At 52.8% G+C, this 17125-nt stretch overlaps 2 protein-coding genes across 2 annotated transcripts in view; one reads left to right on the top strand and one right to left on the bottom strand.

Moving 5' to 3' along the window:
• Positions 1–10118: 10118 nt before the first annotated feature.
• On the top strand, positions 10119–12195 carry CLDN7 (claudin 7). The gene is made up of 4 exons (XM_034989456.1): positions 10119–10481; positions 11457–11621; positions 11710–11794; positions 11891–12195. Exons 1-4 carry the CDS (start codon positions 10259–10261, stop codon positions 12051–12053), a joined length of 636 nt encoding a protein of 211 aa, XP_034845347.1. The 5' UTR covers positions 10119–10258; the 3' UTR covers positions 12054–12195.
• Positions 12196–12571: 376 nt separating this feature from the next.
• The window catches only part of ELP5 (elongator acetyltransferase complex subunit 5), a 5872-nt gene continuing 1318 nt past the window's right edge, over positions 12572–17125 (bottom strand). Inside the window, exons 4-8 of the mRNA XM_034989452.1 lie at positions 15604–15824; positions 14316–14497; positions 13717–13812; positions 13521–13621; positions 12572–12910 (exon numbers count right to left, since the gene is read on the bottom strand). Of these exons, the coding sequence (XP_034845343.1) occupies positions 12796–12910; positions 13521–13621; positions 13717–13812; positions 14316–14497; positions 15604–15824 (715 nt within the window). The 3' untranslated portion in view covers positions 12572–12795. The remainder of the gene's footprint in view (positions 12911–13520; positions 13622–13716; positions 13813–14315; positions 14498–15603; positions 15825–17125) is intronic.

Here is a 17125-nt window from a genome sequence, read left to right as displayed (position 1 = left end):
TGGCCCCCTGAGGATCCTGGAGGTCACGCTCGATTCCTGCCCTCTTTCACCCCCCACCCCCGCCGCGCCTTTACCCGGTTAGTTACCGACATTGGTGTGTTGACCTCCTCAACTCACATTCGTCTGATTTTCTCCCCCTGTACGGCTGACGCGTTGGTCCAGAACATCATTACCTCCTGCCTCTTACTTTCCTTGTGCGGGGGGCAGAGTTCAACGTAAAAAACGTTCAACTGCATCACTCCCTCCCCAAAAGTCGGTGGTTCTTTGTTGCCCCCACTGTCGAGGTCAGACCTCTTTTCAGAGCGAACAAAACCTCCTGCCTTTCTTGTCCCACTTCAGTCTCACCTTCTAGACTTTATCCTCACAGCCTAGTCAATGCCTAACCCCCACCCCCACCCCCCCCCACACGCACAAGGTGCCTCCGCTGTCTGGAATGCCAGAGGACTCCTAGTCACCCTTCCGAAAATGCTCACCCCCTCTGTGAAACCTTTGTTGACTTCCTCCAGGAAAACAAAGAGAGCCACGTGTCCCCGGTGTAGCAGATTGTCACCATTTCTTCTCTGTACTTCAACCTTGAGAGGAGAAGGTCACCTTGTTTCCCTCTATGTCCCCAGCACCCAGCCTAGTGCTGGGCACTCAGCAAATGTTGAGTGAATGCAATGAGGGTCTGGTCCTTATAGCCAAGAGTGCAGGTTGGGGAGCAATCACGAAGGAGAGAGCTCTTGGCTGAATGGCTCCACCTGTCTGACTAAGAGGGTGCCGATGAAGAGCTAGGAGCTGAACGTTGAGAGGAGTCCCAAAGGAGCAGAAGACATTGACTGAGGCAGGGAAGGACCAATCGGGAAGATAAAGGGAGAACCAGAGCTGCTGGACTCCTACAAAGGCGGGGGCGGGGGAGGAGGGCAGAGAGAAGGGAAAAGCCAAGCAAGGTGCCTAGGAGCAAAGAGGGGGTACAGGAGGCACAGGAAGGGGGGGGCAGATGAAAAGCCAGTGTAGCAGGTGAAGTTCAGGGCTGGGTTCCATCCAGGTGCATGCCTGCTCTCATTCAGGTGCTTTGTTTCTGACGCTTCTCAGTGATGCTTCTAGGGCTTTAAGCCCCAGGGAAAGTGGAATCACAGAAAGCAAGTCAGAGCTGGATATAGAAGATAGGATACTTTGAAGAGCCTGGAGAAAGTGATGGGGAAGTAGGAGAGGAGACGAGCGAGAAATCAGGAGAGCGGGAAGGGAGTAGGGGGAAGGGCCTGGAAGGTGGGAACGAGGTTGTTGATAGGAGATGGGATAGGAAGGAGAGGCACATGACATGGGGGGGGAGGGGAGGGACCTTGCATCGGAGATCCGAGGGTGTGTGTGGATCTTGCTGGGCGATCCTTGGCCCATTTGATAGAACCAGTCATAGCCCTTCCTCCACTCCGCCCTCTACCACGGGGTGTTAATCCCTGCAGGCTTGTTTTCCAAGCTCGTGACTACCGCCTTCTGGCTGGGTTCAGCCCATGGTAGGTAAGAGATTGGCGGGGGGCCCGAGAAAACCAGAGGACCCCCACAAACACACTGCCTCTAGCTTCTACTACACAGGCCCCCTTTGCCTCCAGCTTCTGGAAGGCAACCTTGCTTCCTGAGCTCCAGCAATGCTGGGCCCCTGTCTGTGCCTTCTCCACATTTTGTCTGTAGATCAGGGTCTCCGGTGCAGAGGACTGATTAACGACACGTGTTTATTGTGTTCATTGATCTATGCCTTATTTTTATCGTAAAAAGGATTCTCTTTTGGGGCGCCTGCCTGGCTCAGTCCGTGGAGTGTGCTACTCTTGATCTTGGGGTTGTGAGTTCAAGACCCACGTGGAACATAGAGCTTACTTTAAAAAAAAAAAAAAAAAAAAAACTGGGACGCCTGGGTGGCTCAGTCATTAAGTGCCTGCCTTCGGCTCAGGTCATGATCCCAGGGTCCTGGGATGGAGTCCCGCATTGGGCTCCTTGCTCGGCGGGGAACCTGCTTCTCCCTCTACCTGCCCTGCCTGCCACTGCCCCCTGCTTGTGATCTCTCTCTCTCTGACAAATAAATAAAATCTTTAAAAAAAACCCAAAAAAACAAACAAAAAAAACTATTTCTCATTTCCATACCCATTTCCCACTTGACCTCCCTCAAAAGGGAACCATTCCAATGCACTTAATGGGCTCTTGCAAAACATCATTTGCTTTTGGGCACCTGGGTGATTCCATCAGTGAAGCGTCTGACTCTTGATTTCAGCTCGGGTCACGATCTCAGGGTTCTAGGATCAAGTCCCGCATGGGGCTCCCTGCTCAGCGGGAAGCCTGCTTCTCCCTCTCCTTCTGTCGCCTGCCCCCAACTCATGCTCCCTCGCGCTCTCTCTCTCCGTCTGCCCTCCCCCCTCTCAAATAAATAAATAAATCTTTTGAAAAAAAATCAGTTGTTTTGTGTGCAAACATTTCTTTTTTTTTTTTTTTAAGATTTATTTATTTATTTGAGAGAGCGAGAATGAGAGAGAGTACATGAGAGGGGGGAGGGTCAGAGGGAGAAGCAGGCTCCTCGCTGAGCAGGGAGCCCGATGCGGGACTCGATCCGGGGACTCCAGGATCATGACCTGAGCCGAAGGCAGTTGCTAAACCAACTGAGCCACCCAGGCGCCCCGTGTGCAAACATTTCTAATTTATGTAAATAGTGTCATATATTTCATTCTGGTCCTACTTATTGTCAGTAAACACTCTGTTTTTAAACCTTATTCGTGCTTTGTCATGATCAGATTTGTTGCACGGGGTGGATGGGGGGGCACCTGGGTGGCTCTGTCCTTAAGCGTCTGCCTTTAGCTCAGGTCATGATCTCAGGGTCCTGGGATTGAGCCCCACATCGGGCTCCCTGCTCAGCCGGAAGCCTGCTTCTCCCTCTCCCCCACTTGTGTTCCCTCTCTCGATGTCTAGCTCTCTCCGTCAAATAAATAATAAAATCTTAAAAAAAAAAAAAAAAAGATTTGTTGCCCAGTACCCCACAGTATCGCTCACACCACGTTTTGCTCGCAATCCCACTGGGTGAGCACCCACATCACCTGCAGTCCCCGGGGGCGATGCGGAACGTGGCAATGCACATTTCATACGAGGTGTGTTACCGGCTCCTACGAGAACTTCTTTGGGAGATACATCTCTGCCTGATATTATTTCTATCGATCCCCACAAGCGGAATTTCTGAGTCACAGGGCATACTTACACTGAATTTGACTCAGTACTACCAGCTTGCTCTGCAGAACGACTGTCCCCGTCTCCTGGTCCACCAGCAGCGTGACACGGTTCTTCTACCTCGGCAGACTCCCAGCGACTGTGACGGGGACGGACTCCAGGCTCACACTGTTCTGATACTTACTAATGCTGTGCCCTTTGGGAAAGTTACCTAAACCCTCTGTGCCTTCTTTACCTCCCCGGTAAAATGAGAAGGTGAATAATGTAACACTCAGACAGTACTTACAGGAGATTGAAGCGAATACTTTTTTTGTTTTGTTTTTTGTTTTGTTTGCGTTTTTTTAAACAGCTTTATTGACAAACAATAAACTGAACATATTTCACATGCACAATTTGGTAAGTTTTGACAGATGTATAAACCCATGAAACTGTCCCAGTCATCAAGCGAATGAACATATCCATCATCCCCCAGTTTCCTTGTACCTCTTTGTAACCCCTCCCTACCGCCCTTCCACCCACACCCTAGGCAACCAGTGCTGTCTGTCATCATAGAGCATTTTGCATTTTCTGGAATTTTATGCAAATGGAAACATACAGAATGTACTCTTTTTTTTTTTTAAGATTTATTTATTTATTTTAGAGAGAGAGCGAGAGAGCACCTGCGAACACAAGCAGGGGGAGGGGCAGAAGGGAAGAGAGAAACCCAAGCAGACTCCCCGCCGAAGGTGGAGCCTGACGTGGGACTCAATCCCATGACCCTGAGATCATGATCCAAGCCGAAACCAAGAGTGGGCTGCTCAACCCACTGAGCCACCCAGGCACCCCCAGCATGGGCTCTTTTTGTCTTTTTTCACTTTACGTAACTCATCTATGTTGTTGTGTGTATCAAGAGTTCATTCCTTTTTACTGTTGAAAATTATTGATTTATCAATGGTGATCAGTTTGATTACCCATTCACCTGTTGATGGGCATTTGGATTATTTCCAGTTCTAGGCTATTATGAATAACACTGCCTGGAACATTCATGCACAAGTCTTTGTATGGATGCTGTGCTTTCATTTCTCTTGGAAAATACCTAGGAGTAGACAGCTGGATTATATTACAGATGGGTCTGTAACTTTGTATGAAATTGTTTTCCTAAGTGGTTGTACCATTTTACATTCCCATCAGCAGTGTATGAGACTTGAGTTTCTCCACACCCTTACTAACACTCAGCATGGTCAGCCTTTTAAAATCTGGAATGTGGGCGCCTGGGTGGCTCAGTTGGTTGGGCGACTGCCTTCGGCTCAGGTCATGATCCTGGAGTCCCGGGATCGAGTCCTGCATCGGGCTCCTGGCTCGGCGGGGAGCCTGCTTCTCCCTCTGACCCTATCCCCTCTCATGCTGTTTCTCTCTCTCTCTCTCTCAAATAAATAAATAAGTAAAATCTTAAAAAATAATAATAAAATAAAATCTGGAATGTGGCACCTGGGTGGCTCAGTTGGTTAAGTGTCTGACTCTTGATTTTGGCTGGGGTCATGATATCAAGCCCCGCGTCGGGCTCTGTGCTCAGCTTGGAGCCTGCCTAAGATTCTTTCTCTCCCTCTCCCTGTAGTCCCCACCACTCATATGCTCTCTCTCTCTCTCTCTCAAAAAATAAAATAAATAAAATAAAAAATAAAGTGAAATCTGGAATGGAGTATATGAGATTTTAATCCAATAAATGAAAACTTATTTGGATTTCTAATATTTGTCAGTTCAATAGATGAAAGATGTATCTTAATGCAGTTTTGTCTGATTACTCATGGCTTGGAAAATCTCTTAAAACACTTGAAACACTGGCTTTCTTCTCTTGTAAATTCCCTCCTTGTATTCTCTGCTTGTTTTCTCTTGGAGCGTTTTTCTTGTTCACTGGCAAGACGTTTTTTTAAAAAATGACATCAGTTCAGGGGCGTCTGGGTGGCTCAGTCGTTAAGCGTCTGCCTTCGGCTCAGGTCATGATCCTGGAGTCCCTGGATCGAGCCCCGTATCGGGCTCCCTGCTCCGCGGGAAGCCTGCTTCTCTCTCTCCCACTCTCCCTGCTTGTGTTCCCTCTCTAGCTGTGTCTCTGTCAAATAAATAAAATCTTTGAAAAAAACATAAAATAAATGAGCCTAATACTTCTTCATTAGGTGTAAGCATTTCCTTTCTAATCTTTGTTTGCTAAAGGTTCTTATCATAAGTAGGTGTTGAACCTTATCAAATGCTTTTTAAAATTATCAGTTGAGATAACCATATAATTTTTTTAAAGATTTTATTTATTTATTTGAGAGAGAGAATGAGATAGAGAGAGCACATGAGAGGGGGAGGGTCAGAGGGAGAAGCAGACCCCCTGCCGAGCAAGGAGCCAGATATGGGACTCGATCCCGGGACTCCAGGATCATGACCTGAGCGGAAGGCAGTCGCTTAACCAACTGAGCCACCCAGGCGCCCGAGATAACCATATAATTTTATTTCTTTGGTCAATTAATGTGGTGGATTAAAATGGAGGGATTTTCTTTTCTTTTTTTTTAAAGATTCCGCTTATTTATTTTTGCGAGAGAGACAGAGAGAGAGTACAAGCAGGGGGAGGGGCAGAGGGAGAAGCGGACTCCCCGCTGAGCAGGGAGCCCTACGTGGGACTTGATCCCAGGACGCCGAGATCATGACCTGAGCTGAAGGCAGCCGCTTAACTGACTGAGCCACCCAGGCGCCCAAAATGGATGGATTTTCTAATCCTGAAGCACTTGCGTTCCTGGGAGAACCTGTCCTTGTTTGTGATGACACTTTATTATTATTTTTTTAAGTTTTGTTTATTTAAGTAATCTCTACACCCAATATGGAACTCGAACTCACAACCCTGAGATCAAGAGTCACATGCTCTATTGACTAAGCCAGCCAGGCACCCCAGTGTTTCTCTTATATTATCCTTAATTGACTGCAGAGGCAAGATTACCCTAGCCTTATAACGTGAGCTGCTCACCTTTTCACTCCTTCTCCAGATCTGTATCTCAAACATGCCCTCCGGGCTGAACCATAGCAGATCATCTGGCCCACCTTCCTCTTTCCTAAATGTCAAAATATTATCGCTCATATTTTGCAGATGAGACAGACTGAGACCCAAGAGTAAATTCCCGAATGAGATGGAGTTGAAACCTGCAATATTTTATCTGCCTTGGGTCTACAACCTCTAGGTCTGATCAGTAAAATAATAATCAGCGACCAGTATAATAATTAGTTCTTGAGTAACAATGGATACTATTAAAATAATATCGCAAGTTTCCAAAGTTCACTTATTTATCAGTTTTTCAGAGCTAGAACACATTTTCCCATAGAAACAAACAAGTAGGTTGGTTTCCCATGCCAGATTCCTTCCCTTGTCCCTTTACCCCTCACCCCCATGCTGTGGTGTATATCCCCTCAACTAACCCAGTCTTCCAGCCAGACCTAGTCTTTCAAACTCTTCTTCTACGCCAAGGTACTTCTCTGAAGGCTCCTTTCCTAGACCTTACTGAAACCCGGCTGTCTTGGAGGACACACTTCCCCAGGAGGTCTCTTAATAGAGGCTGGTTTTTGGTCTTATTTCACATGCTTCAGGGTCCAGAGCGGGGGGTATTGCACTCCCCCCACCCCTCGCCCAGTCTAGACCATGATTCTTCCTTCCTCCTTCAAAATCCTCTGCTCCTTTGAAGTTCATGTCTGGAAGTGCATCACCCACCACCTCTAATTGTTGCTAGGGTCTTGCTGCCTGGCCTCTCACCCGCATTCACTGATAACTTTACCACCTGGCTCATCATCTTCCCCATCTTCTCTTCCCATCATCACTGTTGTCGACTTCAACATCTGTCAGGCTCCATGACCTGCGCCAAAGGCAGATGTTTGGGGTGCCTGGGTGGCTCAGTCGTTAAGCGTCTGCCTTCGGCTCAGGTCATGATCCCAGGGTCCTGGGATCGAGTCCCGCATCGGGCTCCTCGCTCAGCGAGAAGCCTGCTTCTCCCTCTCCCACTCCCCCTGCTTGTATTCCCTCTCTCGCTGTGTCTCTCTCTGTCAAATAAATGGATAAAATCTTTAAAAAAAAAAAAAGAGTGCGGTGTTCTCATCTGTCCTGTTACAGCCGTCTCAAGCGTCGAGCATGGGGCCTGGTACGTTACCTAGGCACGCAGGAAATATCTGTTGAACAAGTGAATGAAAATATTGTTTATTTGTAGTTTCTTCACGGGTTCATCAAATATTTATTGGCGATAAACCAGGACGCATCTACAGTGGGAGCCTGACATTGAATAAATAATCACGCAGAGTAAATAGTTTGAAACTCTGATAAGAACTTTGCAAGTTAAAGCTCAAGTAGCGGTGAGTGAGCATTCAGCCGGTGATATGACTCAGTGTAGGGTGGGGTGGTCAGGCCAGGCTTCCCAGGAAAGGTGATATTTGAGCTGGTCACCGAGGGACCAGTGGGTTAGCCGGGTAGAGGATGGCGGGTGGCGGTGCATGGAGGACAGCATCCAGGCGTGGGGAACAGAGTGTGTGAAGGGCATCTGGTGGAGCAGAGAGAAGGCCAGTGGGGCCGAGGCATAGTTCGGTAAGTCACAATATGGCATCTATTTGCCAAATCCAGTGGAACAAGAGAAGAGGTGTGACATTGGAAGATTTTAAGGATTTTATTTTATTTTTTTCTAAGATTTTATTTATTTGAGAGAGACAGAGCGAGAGAGCACAAGCAGGGGGAGTGGGAGAGGGAGAAGCAGGCCCCCCCGCCGAGCAGGGAGCCCGATGTGGGACTCGATCCCAGGACCCCGGGATCATGACCTGAGCCCAAGGCAGACGCTTAACCGACTGAGCCACCCAGGCGCCCCTGGAAGATTTTAAGGAGTTTAAACAGAAAGTAACAAGACCTAAGCTTGAAACAAACAAACAAGAGTTGACTTCCGGAGAACGGATTTTAAAAGGGACAAGCAGGGAAGCAGGGATGTGGGTTTGGAGGCAGGTGTGTGCAGGCAGAGGAAGTGCTGGTGGGTCGGCCTGAGTAGTGGCAATGAGCTTGGAGACAAGCTGGATAGACTGCAGTAATGAGAAACATAAAATTTTGGAGCTGGAAAGCACCTTAAAACAACAAAAAAATCCAACTCACCATTAATTAAAAAAAATAGAAAAATAAAAACAAATAACAGATAATCCTTTAAAGTCTCATTAAAAGAGCAGGGTAATTAGCTTAGTACCAGGGCCCTTTAATATTTTTGCTGCATAAAAGGAGAGGCTTACAGAGAAACGGTTGAGAGGGGGCAGAAAAGTGAGAAATGGGAGAGAGTTGGGGGGAAAAGGAGAGAGAAATGGAGAGGAAGATGGGAAGGTGTGAGTCGGAGAGTGTAGGAGAGGTGGGTCGGAAGGACTGTGGGCAAGGGGACACGGATATGATGCCGCTGGGCTCCCGGGGCAGAGAAGGGGCTGGAAGGTAGACTCAGAGGGAGGGGAGTGCAATGGGATGTGGAAAAGGCAGGAAGGGGAGAAGACACAAGGTGAGGGAGGGATGAGTGAATGGAGATGCTTGGAAGAGATGTGCGCGGGGAGTCCCGGGCAACAGTCTGGGCAGAGTGAGAGCAGAAGCCCAAGGGCCACGTGGGAGTCTGAGGGCGGAACCCAAGGCCACCCAGGAGGGGACGTTAGGGAGGACAGCACACAGAGTCAGGTCCAGGTTCAGGAAGGAAAGGGAAATGTGTGCATGGCTGGAGGGACGGGGAAGTGAGAAAGTGGAGGACAGGTCTGGAAAGATTCCAGGGGAGGGGAATGAAGGGTGTGGCCAAGAATCTGACCGAGGCCTTACCCTGCTCCCCACCCTCTGCTGACTTCTGGCCTCAGTGTTTTCGTCCCTTTGCTAGGAAGGAGGCTTGAGGCAGGGGGGGATAGTGATGGCCGGGAGGTGGGACACCAAGGGCCCAGGCATTAGGTTATGGCAGGGATAGGGACTGGAATGGAGAGCCAAGAAGGTGGGGGTGTTGGGGCACGATGCCTGGAAGCCGGCTCGCAGGTGGAGGGCAGTATAGGAGTGGGAAGCGACAGAGGCCGCAGGACCGTGGTTCTGGGCACGGAGACTCCAAGGAGGCTGCTAAGTGCGGGAGTTCTGAGGGATCGGAGCTAGGGTTCCTGAAGCTGGGGACGGTTAGGATAGTCAACTGGGGGCGGGGGGAACACGAGCAGAGGGTGGGGGCGAAAGTAGGGCGGGACAAAGAGCGCCTGGAGTAGAAACCAAGAGTCCCTGCGGGTGGGGGGGTGGGGAGGTGGAGACAAGGGGCCCGGGGCGTCCCCCGAGCCCTGGTTCCGCAGTATCCCAGGCGCACCTGCTGGGGAGAGGTGAGGGGGCACCCTGTGCCTGAGGGAAGTCCAGTCTAGAGGGGCCGACTCTGAGCTTGGAACTCCGGAGAAGCCTCCACCTCCTCCCCACCTGCAGTCCCAGCCGGGCAGGAGAAGGGGTGTGACCCTGACGCTCAGGTTTCTTCCTCTTCACCTGGGCCAGGACTTCCGGCTCAGGTGAGTGTCCCTTCGGTGACGTCAGGTCACTCTCGGCCGCCCCTCGGGTCCGGCCCGCCCCGCGCTCCCGGGGCCCGCGGGGGCGCGCCCCTGACGCCCTACAAATACTCAGGTGCGCCGCACCTGTCTGCCCGCATCTGCCCGCTCACGGCTGAGCAACGTCTCTCGCTCGGCAGCCTCGGGCCGACAGCCCAGGGTACTTTGGGGACCCCCAGCCCCCAGGACCGCGCGCGTATACTGCCCCTCCGCCTTTTGTTTGGCTAGGGTCGCCGGGAGCGCCGGAGGGGACCGCCTTGTCTTCGCCGATCGCTTCTTCGACCACCAGTCCTCGGGCGGCACCTGTTCCTTGAGCTGTGAAGACCCTCGACCCGCCGGACGGATCGATTTGTGTTTTCTTCGGGGGACAAAAAGATTTGGAATCACCTGACCCAAAAACTTCTCTTTGGGTGACTTTAAGACGCCACTGCAAGTTTTTTTTTGAGGGGCTGACCTCCCCAAGCTTTGCTTTACCGCAGGGTCGCCCGCCCGGCGTCCCCAATCTTTTCCGAGGGCAGACATGGCCAATTCGGGCCTGCAGCTGCTGGGCTTCGCCATGGCCCTGCTGGGCTGGGTGGCCCTGGTGGCGTGCACCGCCATCCCGCAGTGGCAGATGAGCTCGTACGCGGGCGACAACATCATCACGGCCCAGGCCATGTACAAGGGGCTCTGGATGGACTGCATCATGCAGAGCACGGGCCTGATGAGCTGCAAGTCGTACGACTCGGTGCTCGCGCTGTCGGGTAAGGCCGCGGGATCGACGGGGCGGACGCGCCCGGGCTGAGGGCTGAGGGCGGGGAGCGGGGGCAGGGCGCCGGGCCCCACCGCCCGACGCCCGGGGTTGCCGGGGAGCAGGCGGGGCGGAGGAAGCGGAAGCGGCCGGGCAGGGGCACGGGGAGGGCCGCGGGCCGGGTTCCAGCGGCCGCACGTCGGCCCGCGCCCCGGCCGGCTGGGCTCCCTTCTCCCCCCACCGCCGCCGCGCCCGGCGGCCCAACCCCCTCCAGCGCTCTCCTCCCCCCGCCGGGGCGCGCAGGTGGCGGCCTCCGACTCCCGCCCTTTCTCCCGGACAAAAGGCGGCGCGGGTGGAGGGCTGGGGGTCGGCCGAGGAGCCATGCGCTCCGTCAGACGTGGGCCGCCGGCTGTGGCCTGTAATCTTTTTTTTTTTTTTTTAAAGATTTTATTTATTTATTTGAGAGAAAGCATGAGGTGGGGAGGGTCAGAGGGAGAAGCAGACTCCCCGCCGAGCAGGGAGCCCAATGCGGGACTCGATCCCGGGACTCCAGGATGACGACCTGAGCCCAAGGCAGTCGCCTAACCAACTGAGCCACCCAGGCGCCCCTGCGGCCTGTAATCTTATCGGCCGATTAGCCGAAGCCACAAACCGGGTGGCCACGATAGCGGGGTCAGCGCTGGGCCGTGGGCCGGGCCGGGCGGCCCAGCGCGGGCACTCCGGCCGCCTCCTCCGCTCCCCGCCGCGGGCCCCGGCCCCCTTACCCTCCTCCCCCGGGCAGTTTCATCGAAACCCTTGCGCCCCGGGCGGGTCCCAGGGCCGAGAGAGGGCGGGGCGGGAAGGCCGCGGAGCCGGGAGGGGCGGGATCCACCCGCTGCGGCCGGGACTTGGGCGCCCAAGGGGCCCCGGGCCAGCGGCCGACGGCGACTCGAAGGCCGGAGCCGCCCGCACGTCCAGCAATGAGGGCGTCCTTCCCCCTTCCCCGCAGCGGCCCTGCAGGCCACCCGAGCCCTGATGGTGGTATCCCTGGTGCTGGGCTTCCTGGCCATGTTTGTGGCCACCACAGGCATGAAGTGCACAAACTGCGGGGGCGACGACAAGGTGAAGAAGGCCCGGATAGCCATGACCGGAGGCTTCATTTTCATCGTGTCAGGTGAGCTCTCCCCCTGCGTCTGGGAGTGAAGGTGTGCAAGGTGCTGGTTTGGGGGTCTCCTAATACATCTTAACCATCCTGTCTCCAGGTCTTGCTGCCTTGGTAGCTTGTTCCTGGTACGGCCACCAGATTGTCACAGACTTTTATAGCGCACTGGTCCCCATGAATCTTAAGTAAGTATGGGGCCCTGCCTCCTAAGGGGACGCCAGGTCTGGATTCCTGGCGTCAGGAACGGCAGGGTTTCTGACCCCAACCCTCTCTCCCCATAGGTACGAGTTTGGTCCTGCCATCTTCGTTGGCTGGGCAGGGTCTGCTCTGGTCATCCTGGGAGGTGCCCTGCTCTCTTGCTCCTGTCCTGGGAGTGAGGGCAAAACCGGGTACCGTGCACCCCGCTCCTACCCTAAGCCCAACTCTGCCAAGGAGTACGTGTGAGCTGGGACCCCCCCTGCCCCAGCCTGGCAGCCTCTGGTGTGGTTAGGTACCTGAAATGACCTGGGGCAGATCTCAGCCGGTGGGTGGGCTGTGGGGCAGAAGCCTCGTCACCCCAGCCAGGTGTACCATGTACAGTTCCCCCGGGGTGGGGGTGGGGGTGGGGGAAGGGGAGGAGGGGTGAGGGAGACAAAAGAGGGGGATTGGGCGTGCTTTTTGTACAGTAATAAAAAAGTATGTTTTGGAAAAAAGTAGGCTTCTTTTTTTCCCCTTCAGGGCCTCTGCTTTGTTCCAACCCAAATCCTTGCAGGGAACCTGGAACCTTTAAATGCACCTGCTTCGGCTTGAAACAGAGCATGTATTGAGCACCAATGGTGTGCAAGGCTCCCCCTGTGCCACCATTCCTTGTCATTCAGGCCCCAACTCTGACCACTGACTCTAACAGCCTCAAGTGCCTGGTTTCCCTACCTCTTCCCCTTCTTCAGTCCCTTCTGCTGCCAACTCTTGCTTAGCTACCCCAGTTCCTTTCCGTAGAAAAATAAAGACTTTATTAGGCACCTTGCCCTAATGCCCCTTTCCCACATTCTGTCCAGATGGGAAGCTACTCTGACTCAGAGGTCTTGGGGCAGGGCCTCTGCAGACCCGAGAACAAAGGTGGGGGCAGGGACAGGGCAAGGCCAATGCAAACAATGGGAGGATGGTTATGGGTCCAAGGTCTTCCTCCTCCCTTCCAATTCCAGGCCAGTCAAACATCCAGGTCATCATCTGGGTCGTCTTGGTCCAGGTCATCATATGCATCTGGCTCATAGAAGATGTGGCTGGTGGCCTGGCCAGGCCCAGGACGCAGTAAAGCCTGCTGTCTGAGAAGGGAGAAGGGGAGAGTTGGTGCTGGGGGGCGGGGAGGGGAGGAATCATGTGTGCTGCATACTCTTTCTTCTTGGTCCGAGTCTCTTTCTCTGACCTCCCTGTTTAGTTGGTATGCAAGCACCACTTGGTACCGGAATAGAAACGCTTAGAACTGCTCTCCTAATGACACCTCACATTCTTAGCAGCTTGAGGGCAAGGATCCTGCCACAGTCTTGCTTCACCCACCCACACACTGGGCAGAGAACAACAGGCATATACTGAAGCCGTTATTAACCTGCCCGCCACACCCATCTAGCTTCCTGGCCTCCCAGCACTGTTGCCTAGAGATTGGTAGGGCCACTTCCCCAGGGTATGGGCTGGCTCAGCCGGGACCCAGATTGCTCTGTGACCCAAGGCTCTACTGGAGAGAAAAGAGACATAAAGAACCTTTTGCCTTGTTGGGAGAATGAGTGGATAGAGAACCACTCCCCAGACTTGTCTTTGGAGGCAGACTTCAGCCCCTATAAAGTCTGGGAGGTTAACCAATAACCTGCTATCACTCCCATCCCAGGCCCAGACGCTGGGCTCTACTCAAGAACCCAGGCACCTCACCCCCAACCTTACTTTTCAGAGCTGAACTGGAAGGGCAGCGTCAGGCTGTCTTTGGCTTCTCTCTCTTTCTTGGACAGGTGAAGGTTAAAGGTCACATGAGCTGTGGGGTCCACCTGAAGGTACAAAGGATGCTGCCCCTTTGCCTCATGGCTGGAATCCCCGACCCCACCCTCCATTCCCTTGTTCTGGCACCGGCACCCTTAGATACCGGGGGTGTGTGAGGATCTGGGTGGGGCTGGGACTCTAGCGGGGGTCCCCCCTGGAGATCCAGGCTGAAGTCGGGCAGGATGGAGAACCACTGAGTCTGCGGAGAAGAAAGAGTAAGAACAGAAAGGTGTTTTCCATCTTACGGAGCAAACCAGGGAGAACTCGGACCGAACCGCCCTGGCCCCCGGGGCAACTACGGAATGGGCCGCCTGCAGCTCCTGCTCCTCCCTCCTCAGCTCTTCCTCCAACGTCTCCATCAGGACCTGTTCCTTCTCCCCCAGGAACTGCTCCCAGGCTTTTGTCCTTTGCCATTTCTTGGAAGATGACATCTCCTCCCACTTAAGCTCACGGGATCCAAGTCAGGCAATCTTGAGTTCAAATCCTGGCTCTACCACTCACTCTCCGGAACCCTGGGTAACCTTCCCCAAGCCGCTCAATGGGGATAATGAAACCATCCACCTCACGGGGTAGCCGTGAAGATTCAGTGAGGGAAATGACGACACACGGGGAAGCGTTCCCTCACATCAGCTCTCTTACTCCCCTTCTTACTTGCGCTCGACCTCCCATGCTTCCCTGGGGGGGGGGGGGGGTTCTCCTGACCTGATGGGCTGGGCGCTGTCGGGGCCTCCGAGAGAGGATGTGGGCCGAAGCCTGGCCCATTGCCCCGCTCAGGGTCACTTCGGTCTGGGCCAGGCTGCTCAGGGCTCCCAGGGGGCCTGGGCCATGGAGCTCTTCATGCAGCAGGCCTAGCACTCGCACAGGCTCGGCCAGGCAGCTGCCACCTGGAGGGACAAAGAGGGTGGGGCACACTCAGGATGGAGGCCTGGGCTCGAAGAGCAGAGGAGGAGCACTCGAGGTGAGGCCACATTCCATCACGGGCTCTGCTGGTCCTGACCTCCCTCGGCTGGTCTGACAGCTCTGGAGCCTGCTTCGGCCCTCACCTCGTTACTGTGAATCTGAACACGGTCCAGTCGGACTTCAGTCCTCAGGAGCTCCTTATTCACTGCCCAACAGATGGAATCAACCCCTTCCTCATCTGCTCTCTGCTTAGTTTCCAGCTTCGTCTCTTACACGCTGAACTCCTTGCAGGTTTGGGACCTTTACACTGTGATCCCACTCAATGCCTTTGGTTCCCTCAACTTTCCCTCCCCCTTTCTGGGCGTATTGACAAGGCGTTAGGCACTGCACCAAATCCTTTCACGTTTCAGTCCTTACGAAGGCCAGCATTTTTAGGCCGAACCACATGAAATTGCTGTTACTTGACACGTATGTGTATCTGACCTACCAAAACAGGATTCTAAATGGTTCATCCTACCGTTATCCATTCACCCCACTCCCCCCCTTCCTGCTTGTATAGAGTAAACCGAAATACTGAGAGATCAAACACCTGAACACAAAGCTGGGTGTCTGATTCCAGAGTCCACTGTAGCACCCACAGCATACTTCAGGGCTAGTCCCAGGGCCCCTGGTCTGCCCAAATGTGCCTAGCAAACTCCGCTTAAGGCGCTCTGTGCCTGTTCCTTTATTACTACTACTGTTATCAGACTACCTTGTAATTGCTTATTTATCTGTGTCCTTTACGGGACTTTGAACAAAAATCTGACTAGAATTAGTCTTTACCTTCCCATCATCTAGAATTGTGCCTGACACATTGCACAATTCTTAGTCGTTGAGTGCACGAATGAAACCAACAAGTAAGAATGAACTTGGAAAAGAAACAATAAAATGACTAATAGATGACATCATGGAAAAGTCAAGAATGAAAATAAACGTTAAAGATATGGAATAAGGCACAACTGGAGATCTCTAGTATGTTTTTTCTTAGGCTGGAAAGGGGCTTGTTCCTTGGCAGGGGAACGCGTATGAGAAGAACAAAGGGAAGTGTCACCAGGGCGGGAGTGTTGATGGCTCAAGGCACAGAGCGCCTGGCAGAGGGCAGTACAGGGAAGGTGCAGCAGCAGCCAGCTCAGTGAATCGAGAGCGATGGTGAAAGGACCAGGATCTGTCCTCCTGCACATGGCTTGCAAGGCTCCCAGGGGTCCCCCTGGAAGGGCTTCCCCAGTCTGTGACCAGCTGAGAGGATCTCTGAAGAGGTCATGGTAAATCAGCCTGCAAAGAGAAAACGGGAGACAACTTAACACTGCCCCCTCTCCTCAATCTTGAACTTTACCCTGTGATCTCTGGGGCTCTATTCTTCTTTTTTTAAATTTTTTTAAAGATTTTATTTATTTATTTGACAGATAGAGAGCACAAGTAGGCAGAGAGGCAGGCAGAGGCAGAGGGAGAAGCAGACTCCCCGCTGAGCAGGGAGCCTGACGTGGGGCTCGATCCCAGGACTCCAGGATCATGACCTGAGCCGAAGGCAGACGCCCAACGACTGAGCCACCCAGGGGCCCAAAGATTTTACCTTTTTTTTAATTTAAAGATTTTATTTATTTATTTGACGGAGAGAGATACAGCGAGAGAGGGAACACAAGCAGGGGGAGTGGGAGAGGGAGAAGCAGGCCTCCTGCGGAGCAGGGAGCCCGATGTGGGGCTCGATCCCAGGACCCTGGGATCATGACCCGAGCCGAAGGCAGACGCTTAACGACTGAGCCACCCAGGTGCCCCTGGAGCTCTATTCTTCTCATTTAATATACTAAACATTAGTGAAAGGTAATACTGAGAGATGGAATATAGTGACTGAAAACACAGACTTTGGTGTCAGAAAGCCCTGAGCTCCAAGCTTGGCTTTACTACTTACCCAAGGTCACCTAACTGGTAAATTACTTAATCTAAGACTCAGTTTCTTCAATTGTAGCATAGGAATACCAACAGCTTGATCTTTAAAACAACTACCCATCTATCTGCTCAGCCCTAACTTTGTATCAGAGCTTGCGATAGGGTATGTTAAGATGGCATTTATAAGAGAAACAAAAGAGGGCGCCTGGGTGGCTCAGTTGGTTGGGCGACTGCCTTCGGCTCAGGTCATGATCCTGGAGTCCCGGGATCGAGTCCCGCATCGGGCTCCCTGCTCGGCGGGGAGTCTGCTTCTCCCTCTGACCCTCCCCCCCCTCCTGCTCTCTCTCTCATTCTCTCTCTCAAATAAATAAACAAAATCTTTAAAAAAAAAAAAAAAAGAGAGAAGCAAAAGACAGAAAAGGAGGTATCGGGAACAACTGAATCCTATCCCAGGACTTCTAACCCATGCCAGACTCCCTTGCCTGTACTATTTTTTTTTAAAGATTTTTATTTATTTATCTGAGAGAGAGAGAGAGAGAGAGAGCGCACATGAGAGGGGGGAGGGTCAGAGGGAGGAGCAGACTCCCTGCAGAGCGGGGAGCCCGACGCGGGACTCGATCCCGGGACTCCAGGATCATGACCTGAGCCGAAGGCAGTCGCCCAACCGACTGAGCCACCCAGGCGCCCCC

Source organism: Mirounga leonina, unplaced genomic scaffold (assembly GCF_011800145.1).
Source record: "Mirounga leonina isolate KUSES-001 unplaced genomic scaffold, KU_Mleo_1.0 Mir_488, whole genome shotgun sequence".
Classification (NCBI taxonomy): domain Eukaryota; kingdom Metazoa; phylum Chordata; class Mammalia; order Carnivora; family Phocidae; genus Mirounga; species Mirounga leonina.
Note: the sequence above shows the minus strand (reverse complement) of the source record. Positions and strands in the feature narration are given on the sequence as shown.

What these genes read in the sequence shown, in the direction of transcription:
- CLDN7 (XM_034989456.1), top strand. Translation starts at nt 10,259, where the DNA reads ATGGCCAATTCGGGCCTGCAGCTGCTGGGCTTCGCCATGGCCCTGCTG. An exon ending in CTCGGTGCTCGCGCTGTCGG is followed by an intron (nt 10,482 to 11,456) that starts GTAAGGCCGCGG and finishes CCTTCCCCGCAG; the next exon opens with CGGCCCTGCAGGCCACCCGA. An exon ending in CTTCATTTTCATCGTGTCAG is followed by an intron (nt 11,622 to 11,709) that starts GTGAGCTCTCCC and finishes TCCTGTCTCCAG; the next exon opens with GTCTTGCTGCCTTGGTAGCT.